This window comes from Arachis duranensis, chromosome 5, assembly GCF_000817695.3.
Source record: "Arachis duranensis cultivar V14167 chromosome 5, aradu.V14167.gnm2.J7QH, whole genome shotgun sequence".
NCBI lineage: Eukaryota > Viridiplantae > Streptophyta > Magnoliopsida > Fabales > Fabaceae > Arachis > Arachis duranensis.
This window is the reverse complement of record NC_029776.3, coordinates 6,283,325-6,294,431: the sequence shown is the minus strand read 5'-3', so window position 1 is coordinate 6,294,431 and position 11,107 is coordinate 6,283,325. Positions and strand designations below refer to the sequence as shown.

The 11,107-nt window shown below is 31.5% G+C and overlaps 1 protein-coding gene across 2 annotated transcripts; it reads left to right on the top strand.

Moving 5' to 3' along the window:
- The first annotated feature begins 476 nt into the window (after positions 1-476).
- LOC107487642 (heptahelical transmembrane protein 4) lies at positions 477-2,948 on the top strand. Of its 2 annotated transcripts, none has more exons than XM_016108314.3 (4): positions 477-721; positions 815-1,082; positions 1,263-1,560; positions 2,079-2,948. In XM_016108314.3, the coding sequence occupies exons 2-4, from the start codon at positions 853-855 to the stop codon at positions 2,730-2,732; spliced, it is 1,182 nt and encodes a 393-aa protein (XP_015963800.1). In that variant the 5' UTR covers positions 477-721; positions 815-852; the 3' UTR covers positions 2,733-2,948. The 2 variants fall into 2 exon arrangements, with proteins under 2 accessions (XP_015963800.1, XP_015963801.1); XM_016108315.3 differs by having other exon boundaries at positions 477-725.
- Positions 2,949-11,107: the final 8,159 nt, after the last annotated feature.

Sequence of the window (11,107 nt, the reverse complement as noted above, 5' to 3'; positions counted from 1 at the left end):
AATAGAACTTACCCCAAACGTTGGAGATAAAAACGATACTTTACTCTATATATATATATTATAAATAAATACATACATAAGAATTTAATAAATAAAATTATCATTATTTTTATTCAAAAATACAAAAAATTATGGGACAATATTATTGTATAATTAATAATAATAATTTTATTTTTTTATGCAAAATTGTTATGTTTGATAAAAAAAATGTTAGAAATTGATTTGTGTATTAATTTTTTGAGAGACTAAAATGTCTATTTCTAAAATTCTTAAAAACTGATATGAGAAATTATTCTATCAAAAAATAAATTAAAAACTCTATCAAAATAAAATCTTAAAAATATTTTTGTATATCAATTATTTTAAAACTAAAATATCTACTTTTAAAATCTTAGAGACTTTAAATAATTACTTTTGAAATATTATTTTACCCGTGAAAAGTAATATAAGTTCCCCACGGAAGGGGCGTTGTTTGATGTCGATGGCAGAGTCTAGAAGCGTAGCCTCCAAAATCGTGTGTCCATAGGGACTGCTGATTGCACCACAACAATACAAACAAACCACAATTGAAATACCCGCGAAGCCAAGGCAAAAGGGAAATTGGGTAGTTGGCATCTCCGCATCTCATCCAAGAATCTTCTTGTTAACGTCAAAATATCCCCGGCCCCCTTTCTTCTCAATTCTTCTCATTCGTCCTCGCCTTCCCCTTCTTAATAATCTCGTCGGTCTGCCTTCCCTCTTAAGTCCTAATGATTTCATCATATAATTCGTTCTTTCATTTCACTAACGGTTGCGTGCTTGTTTTAATTGACAGATAATTGTTTTAATTGTGAGGGCAAGGGGATCACGGGTATGGGTGGTGAAGACGAAGCGGTTGAGTCGGTTAGCGGTGGTTGTTCACGGGCAGGGAAAAGGAGGAGGCTATGGAAGAAGATGAAGTCCCAGCTGGTGGAGTACCACGCTCTACCTGGTTACTTGAGGGACAACGAGTACATCCTCCGCCATTACCGCCCCGAATGGCCTATGAAGCAGGTCCTTCTCAGCATCTTCACCATCCACAATGAAACACTCAATGTTTGGACGTAAGCACCCTCTTATGTTCTTCTTTCAATATATATATATATAATTCTGATCAAAGAATGAATGATGAGCATATCATAAAGCGTGAGTAATTTTGGCTATGTTAGGGTTTGCATTCTCACTTTTCTGAACAAAACATGCATCTGGCTCTGACTTATTTGCCCTTCTCTGTTTCTATTTAGGCATCTGATTGGGTTTTTCATATTTCTGGCATTGACCATATACACTGCCATGAAAGTTCCAAAGGTTGTAGATCTTAATACACTGCAGCATTTTCCCGACCTGCACAAATTACAATCAGAGCTTCTCACTTGCCTCCCTTCCATGCCTGATTTTCACAAGATCAGGGACGAGTTAAGGACTACATTGAACTCAATGGATATGCTTCCGTCAATCTCAAGTTGGCATGTAAAAGAACTTCTGTATAATTGTTTGCCGGAAAGATTTTCCAGTGCCAATCATACCGATTCTTGTGTTCTGGTGATTGCTTTACAACTTATTGCTGTTTCATTCTCCTTTATTTTATTTATTTATTTTCTTTTTCAGAGTAGAACAACATTTTAGCTGGTTCTATCATTATATGTGGGTTATTTACTTATTTTCATTGTTCCCTTACTTGCGGATAAAAATAAAATCTTCTTTTAAGGTATCGACTCGAAGATTGACCACTAATTGATGCACTGGAAATCAAAATATAGGATATGATGTGAGATGTATACCTGTAGTAATATGTTGATTACATTGTAGATCAATTTTCGATAAACGAAAATCAATTAATATATTAAATATCCTGGAGTTAGACTTTATAGATGGAAAAGATGGCAGTTTGTGTATAACTTCCTGCCGAGAGCCTCAGTATTCCTTCTGCAATAAATATTTCGTATGGTTCTCAATCAAAAGGTTTTGTTGTAGCATTTAATTTTTTATTTTGCTGCTAATAATGATTGATTAACATTTTAGATGCCAATATAACATGTTTCTTTGCTGATTATGTGCAGCATAGTGTAAAGGAGGACCTGGCAAACATCATAGCACCACTGATGATTAGACCAATTACAAGGTGGCCTTTTTTCGCATTTTTAGGAGGGGCAATGTTTTGCTTGCTAGCTAGCAGTGTCTGCCATCTACTCTCTTGCCACTCCGAGCGCATATCTTACATTATGCTCAGGCTCGACTATGCTGGCATTGCAGCCCTGATATCTACCTCATTCTATCCCCCAGTATATTACTCTTTTATGTGTTATCCATTCTTCTGCAACCTTTACTTGGGATTCATTACCATATTGGGAATCGCCACTATCTTGGTTTCTCTCCTTCCAGTCTTTCAAAGTCCAGAATTCCGCACCATCCGGGCATCCCTCTTTTTTGGGATGGGTTTGTCTGGTGCAGGACCTATACTGCACAAGCTGTATTTGTTCTGGGGTGAGCCTGAGGTATTCCATACAACAGGTTATGAGCTTCTGATGGGTGCTTTCTATGGTATTGGAGCACTGATCTATGCCACCAGGATTCCGGAACGGTGGATGCCTGGGAAATTTGACATTGCTGGACACAGTCACCAGTTGTTTCATATATTCGTCGTGGCTGGGGCGTATACTCATTATCGTGCTGGATTGGTTTATCTCAGGTGGCGTGACCTTAGGGGTTGCTGATTTTGTAAACCATAAAGGGATCAGTCATTGATTGCTCATTTTGTTGTATAATCTGCAGCTGTATGCTAATTTTACATCTCGAGCTGGTCTAAATTTGTGATTCCAGTTTGGGATGTTTATGCATCACTTAGTACACAGGACATATGTATAGATTTAGAATCCTCATGCAATTAAGCAATAAAAATTTCATGTGTATCGTACATGATTGGAAACAAATTCTTTGTCTAATAACCAAAGCACTAGCTTTATGCCTTTGCTCTTGATGCAACGTAAATACTGACTACTGAGTAAGACTGTAACAGTGTCAAAAGGTGAAAAAAATTCTTATAGATTTTATAGACTTTCAGCCTCTAATTCTACCAAAGGAAAACTCGATTTTCTTGATTTCTTTACATGTTACCAAATTAACAAACCAAAATTGAAATATGGTCAATCAAAAGACAAAATAGATTAGACGAATTATGCTTGCATAGATTTCTTTAAAAGGGTTTCGTTTAGTTATCACTCCTGAATTCAGAAGGAAAGAATTAAAATAGATCCAAAGTAAATAGGATTTTTTTTTCATTTCTTTAAACCATATATATCCTTCTATCAAAGTTTCAATATTTGAGGACATGGCTGGTATTTTTTCTGTTAGGACTCTTGTAATTGATACTTAACACATTGTTTGGATTGAAGGAATTTAAAGGAAAAGAAAATGGGAGAAAAAAATAGATGAAAAAGTAAATTTTTTGTTGTTTGGATGAGAAGAGAAAATAGAGAGAAAAGAAAAAAATAGTGTGGGGTCCACTAAATTATTTTCTTTCTTCAAATGAGATGAAAATGAAAAGAAATGTAGCACATATGAATAAAATTACACATTTATCCCTTATCATTAATAAATTATAATTTATATATAATATAGATAAGGGTATTAATGTAATTTTATACTATTATGATTTTCTTTCTTCTCACTTTTCTTTCTATCCAAACAAAAGAAAATTTTTTCTCTATTTTCTTTCCATCCATTTTCTCTTAATCCAAACAACATACATATAATTCTACTTTTCCTTCTATTTTCTTTTTTCTCATTTTTTTTCCTCTTATTTTTTTTCCTTCCATTTTCTTTTCTACATTCAAACAAAGTCTAAACGAAATTAAAAAGTCACCAAAAAAAATTAAAAACAACACTTTTTTTTGGGGGTAGGTCCTACACCATATTTCAAATCTAGTTTGCTGAAGTATATTTGGGTCTTATGCTTGGTCCATGTTCAAAGATGAATCCCTATTGGGTTGGGCATTATTGGCCCACTATGAAGCATAGTAGACCAATAGGCATGGTGGTTGGATGGAGTGCTCATGGTCCCAATGGACTGATACAAGGTCCACTGCTAGCTTGGTATCTCCTGCTCCATTATTGCGTGGTCCAATGCGTTGTATTTGTAGTTTTGTACCTCCATCTTATGTTATTGTTACTTATTACTTATGACTTTATGACTCATGTGACTTATATCCATTATTTTCTTTTTCACGTACTTAAAATTATTAATGTGAAAAAATAAATCACTAGAATTCCCACAAAAGATGAATAAATTTAACCACATCAGGCGGGTTCTAAATTCTAATGTAATGTTAAAATATTGTGTTCAATAGTAATAAACATGCATTTAAAAAAAAAAAAAGATATATCCAAAGTTCCGAACACACCTGAAATTTGGAGAAATTCAGAGCATAAGAACCAGGTAGATGCAAAAATAAGGCAATAAACTCCATATGAGCAATAAACGTAGCATCTTAAAAATATTTTTACAAGACTAATTGAAATAAGAAACAGATATATACATAGGGTACATATGCATTAAAATATGTGTCGGTTCTTTTATTTTTATTTTAGGAACGAAATCAACGTTTTCTTTATTTTAAAATTAATTTTGATGTTCTCTTAATATAATTTTTTATTCAGTTGGTTTACATTATAGTGGGATCTCTAGATTTTTTTTATATATTATTCCTAAAAAAACATAATATAATAATATATAATTAATTTACCGTATAAATTTTCTTCTACAAAGCATAATTAGTTTGTCCCTTCTTTTTATCAGTTTATGGGGTCGTCGAAAGTGCAAAGAGAACCCTTTTGGGGTCCTTTAATTGATGCATAATTGAAGGTAATTTTGCGGCAATTGCATACAAGACAAGAACCATTTATTCATTTTGGTCAACCTAGAGAACGTTACACGTCAAAGTTATGGTCCTCGTATAACAGACCACGTAGCTTCATTTGGTTCCAAAATTAGGGAATGGGAAAGGAAAAATGAAAATGCAACGAACAGTGTCCCTCTTGTTGCGGGCAAAAGCGTCACTATCACTGGTTTTGGATCTCACTAAAGTAAGCGGCAAGAATGAGACGTATTATGAAATTAAGCCTAAGGTAGTGCACGACCAAAAAAAAAAAGCCTAAGGTAGTGAATTTTACTTAGTAGTTAGTAACACACACAAAGCATGGCATATTTCACTTTAGGGAAGGATTTGTTGGTAACATCTCTGTCCATTTGATACATCCAAAGATCCGGATAATGAATATTTTCACATAGTGATGATTTTTCCAAATAATTAAAATGCTCCTTTAACTTTTTAACACTTTTTGGTCACTGCCTTAATAAAAGTGATTGGTGCCTTGTAAAAAAGTTAACGCTTAAAAGCCGGAGGCATCTAACCATAATAATTGAGGCCATCCATTCACTGGTGGGATCTCATGTGGAACATTATTAATATTAGGAAAAGTATAGGGTACCAACATATTATCTGTCAATTTCTGTCAACTCTTATTTATATTTGTGTTTCATGGAAGTGTGTTCGTAGATGTGTCTAATAATTAATATATTTTAAATACATGTATAAAGAGACACATTTAGAAAATATATCTATAAAGACACTTCTATTAAACACAGTTATAAAAAAGATATTTTTATTAGACACATCTACGAACACACTTTCATGAAATACAATTATAAATACGAGTTGGCAGAAGTTGGTAGATATGCTGTTGGTAACGTAGCGAAACCGTTAATATTATTATACATTTGTGATTTCGTCGTCTAACATTACGTTCACCTCTTTGGTATTTAAGCAATCCATGACGCACTTTTCTTGGTGTGAATGACGATGAACAGCATCAAAATTCACAGTGACATACTGACATTAAAGATTAAAAAAAAAAAGAAGAAGAAGAAATAGAGTGACCTTTTCCATCACTTAATTAAATCTCTGTGGTAAATTAATAATTATTAATTCATGTTTACATCTATATTTTATACCAAATAAACCTATTTTATTTACCTACACTAATTATTTTTCCACGTTGGAATTAATATGGATCTGTGTGTGGCAAATATTCATTGCTGATCGATACTTCTCTTTACTGGATTTGACAGACACGTGTATAATTATACGGTGATTTCTAGTGAAATATCTATTGAATATTGATATCTGGACTAAAAAACGAAGTATTCCCATCCAGAAAGGATAAAATAAATGAATTTGTACTAGAATATATTAATTTAGAAAGGAAAAACAAGTGTAAACTGAAGTCTTATAGTGGGACATAGGCAAGCTAGTTTAGATGAATCAACTTTATGAAAAGTTAGGACCGAGTCCAAAAATTATTGTTTACTCTCATTTTTTTCCCCGATGACTAATAATGCTTTATTCCTTGTGTTACTTTACAGGCAATTACATATAACAAAATAAATAAATAAATAAAGTATCGTTTAGAGTAAGTTTTATTTTTAATGTTTGGAGTAAGTTTTAAAATTGTCTCTAAGGTAGCGTTTGTTTTGAGGTATTAGGACAGAGATTGGAAGACTGAGACACAATATCATGTTTGTTGGCTCAGAGACGGGTACTAAAATTTCTGTCTCTGTCTCTAAAATTTCAGTATTCCAGTACCTCCAAAAAATAGAGACACAAGAGACTCAAATTTTTAGAGACAGAGACTAAAATTTTAATAACATTTTATACCTAAAATACCCTCATTTCAATTAATTAATTTCAATTTTATCCTTTTTGCAAATTAAATTAGAGTTTTATTCTTGTTTCAATTTCTGTCTCTCACTTTGCACCAAACAGAATACTGAAATTTATTTCGGTCTCTGTCTCTTAGTCTCTGTCTCTCAGTCTCAGTCTTTCGGTCTATGTCTCTCTACCAAACGCTACCTAATATTTCAATCCTCCTATTTAAGTCTATAACGTTTTAAAATTGACTCAATGTTGTTCTATCATTAGGAATTCGTTAACAAAATTGACGGCATGGCAAAATTGAGACGATTTTAAAACGTTAGGAACTTAAATAAGACGAAAACGTTAGGGACAAAAACGATACATAAAAATAAATTTTAATTTAATTTGATCTTTCAATAATATTAATTTTTTAATGTACATAGTGTTCAATTATTTTTTAATTATATCTAAATAAATTATATTTAATCACATTATTTTTATTTTAAATAAATTTATTTTTTTATAATTTTAAAAAATTTTGTTACATTATTAGAGACAAAAGGTATAATTTATATTTTATTGTATATATGTTTTTTTTCTTTTCTGCAAATTTATATACTAGTCATTCTACTAACATTTAATGATAACTAAACATTTTTAAGAGTAAAATTATAAAAAAATTAATTTATTTAAAATGAAAGTAATATGATTAAGTATAATTTACTTAGATGTGATTAAAAAATAATTAAATACTATGTATAGTAAAAAAATTGATATTATTGAAGAATAAAATTAAAATTTATTTCTATGTATCATTTTTGTCCCCAACGTTTTCGTCTTATGTAAGTCCCTAACGTTTCAAAGTCGTCTCAATTTTGTTCTGCCATTAATTTTTTTAACGGATCCCTAACGACAGAACAACATTAAATCAGTTTTAAAACATTAGAAATTTAAATAAGATGATTAAAACATTAGGGACAATGTTATGATTTACTCCAAACGGTAAAAACAACAATGATACTTTACTCTAATAAAAATATATAGAGTGAAAATATTTCCAGATAACATATTTATATGCTGACTTTCTTGCTAGATCTTACACCTCTTCATTCATGCAAGCCTGTAAAATCTTTTTTATTTCCAGTTGAAGAAATGAAGGAGAATGTGTTAATTTAGGTACAATAGTAAAGATTTAATAGCAGACAAAGCTTGCAAATTCGAAAGGGACGTGAGGGATTAAAGTTTTGGCGGGGCCGGGTCGCGTGCAACGTGTCCATAGTAGAATAACTATAGTTCGACCAAATCTATCATGAAATTGCTTGTAAAACTTTTATATTATATCATAAATTTATTTATTCTAAAAATTTAAATTAATAAAAAAATAACATTAATATTCATGTTGGAGATAAGTGTGTATGTCCAACAAAATACTATCATGAATTATTATTATTATTATTCTTTTTTATAAGAATAAACTTTTATAATTTATGATAGTGTCCTTAATTAAAAATTAGAAACGAATAATTACGATAGGGATCGTAATAATGAGATATATGTTTTTTGAGTACTTTTAATTTAAATTGTTCTTAATCGTAGAATCACTAAAAATGGGACATTAGTGATTCGGATAGATTAATATATATATAATAGTCTTCATTGGATGAAGATTAATAGATCTCATTTGTTAAATTATATATATAAATGGTATATATAGAGATATAACCATTGAACTGACTCACTCTAAGAATTCCTAATAGTTATAATTACCGTATATTTGTCAATAGGATATTCTTATGATGAACATAATATTAGAATTTTCCTTTGACCTGCGACTATCATAGTAATTAACAATGTATTTGTTATACTTTGATTCTGGACACCTAACACCCTACGGTGTTAGTTGAATGGACATTGGGTATAATTTAAATACTTGTAGAATTAGTGATTAGTCAAAATGGAATCCATCAACTATGGTAATGAGTTTGAGCTCTACGATTATAATGAATGAAATAAACAATGCCTTGACCAAGCGGTTTGAATGAATTAAGAAATGAGTTTCTTAAGTCATTCATAATTCATTATAATAATGGTAACAAGTTAGAGTTTGACAATCAAACCGTACTCTAAAAGTTAGCCAAGAGCTGAAAAGATGGAAGGAGTTGTATTTTTGTTCATCTTGGGTTCTTAGTAAAAAATATTATTACTTCATACTATCGGGTCGTCAAGGAGCGTTGCTAGACGCCAACCTTGATTAGTAAATATAGTATGACTAATATACTACCCGCTTAGTATTGAACCTATGGGGTCACACACTAACGAGTGTTCTAATCCTTGGTAAATAATTATTTAATTATTATTTTGATTAGATCAAATAAATAATTATATTAATTCAAATGGAGTATTATTATATTCTTTGCTAGCACCATGAATATAATAATATTATAATTGAGAATATTAAATAATTAATTATTTATTCTATGATGAGTTTTAAATATGGATAAGATCCTAACTGATTTTGTCTCAAATTAAGTTGTAATTTGATTCACAAATCAGTCACCAATCTCATACTATATATGTGTATATGATAAAAGAAAGAAAATATAAGTTTTCTCTTTTTACCTCCACATACACAAATATTCCAAATTCTTAGTGAAGAATTGCTGGTGCAAGGAGTTGCAAGAAACTTCTCAGTTAAATCCATTGGTCAAAGAGTTGACAACAAGGATTAGTCTCGGTGTGGATACACATAGTACCTTCGTACCATCGAAGGGGAAAGCTTTATTCACTAGGGTACTCAGGTATTGGCATCTAACCCATCTTATTTCAATAAAATTTTAAGCACAAAATAGATCAATAGGATTACTTTATTACTTCCGCTGCGTGTTATGAACACTTGTAATCCTACAATTCATATGTTTAACAAAATCTAACGTGAACGGAAGTAAATGCAGGAACCAAACAGCGAAATCTCTATTGCTTTTTTTTTTAGTCAAGTGGATTGGACAGCCTCTAATTCTAAGCATTACACTCATGATACACATACACAATACACTCACACACACTATCATAAGTAATTGGATATCATGAATTCCTTAAATCAACAACCAGCCTCAGCTGGGACTAGAATCTGGGTGCAGCATAGTTAAACCATCTGTGTTGGGCCTCTGCTGCAACTCCTATGGTTCAATCATGCCATACATACGGGTGTACAGGCCCGATCTCGAACACTTTAGGGACTAATTTGGTATGATTTTATCGGATTTAGGGTCGAATAAGGGTCTTAAAAATAGATTCGATCATTATTTCGGATCAGGTCCGGGCCATAGCTCAGGTCACCCGAAGTCAACCCGGTGGCCCGGTCATCATATACAATTAATATTTTGTGTTATTAGTGAGGATCATGACAATTCTTATGTGGAATTTAAGTATTGTAAACCTTAATATTTTGTGTTATTAGTCATTATAAGACTATAAGTTAATGTTTTATGTTTAGAATGCATAAGACTTTAGACTAATGCATAATATTGCGTTATTTGTATTGATTTAAAAATTTGGTATTATTAGACAATATTAGTATTGATTGTAGTTTTACTTTATTATTGATTGTGTTTATGCTTTAATTTTAAAGAAGGGTTGGTTCTTATTATATTTTTCTAAGTGAATTTTACTATGTTAAATAATAGTTAAAGTCTTGGAAATTTGGATATTTTTATATGCTAGCTTACAAGAAAGTATCAATGTAATGTAATGTTAACGGCCCGATTTTTACTCAGTTTTTACCCGATATAATTGTGACCCAAAAGTGTATTGGTTTCATCGAGTCTAGGGTCGGGTTCGGGTCTAATAAATAGACCCGATATATATTTTAGGTCGAATTTAAGTCCCATCAAATCCGACTTCACCCAACCCATGTGCACCCCTTGCCTTACATGTAGGATCTACGCAACTCCTTTCATAGTTAATAGTTTCATTTTGTGTAAACGACAACTCGCTTTGAATAGCCTCTTGCTTGGAGCTACCTTCCCACAATGCTCCATCAAACTAAATTACCTACTAATAATTACTCACATATTTAGTTTATCATTCCAGATTTTCCTACTCTCTAGTGCATATCACTCATGCCAGTTTATGGGATAAACTTTATCATAACATTAGGACAGAATCAATTACTTAAACTAAAAAACTAAAGAATATTATACTTTGTTACTTTACAGATAATGGATCATAAAATATTCGAAGTAAAGAAATTAGTGGGTCATAATTAATTCATAAATAGTACTAAACCTATGTGGTTTATCCCTTGTTACAATGCAAGTATAGTATTTCTTAGTGAATATAGTGGATCTACAGTAATTGAGTAGTGCATGTAAAAGACTAAGGAAAGGGATATGAAGGAG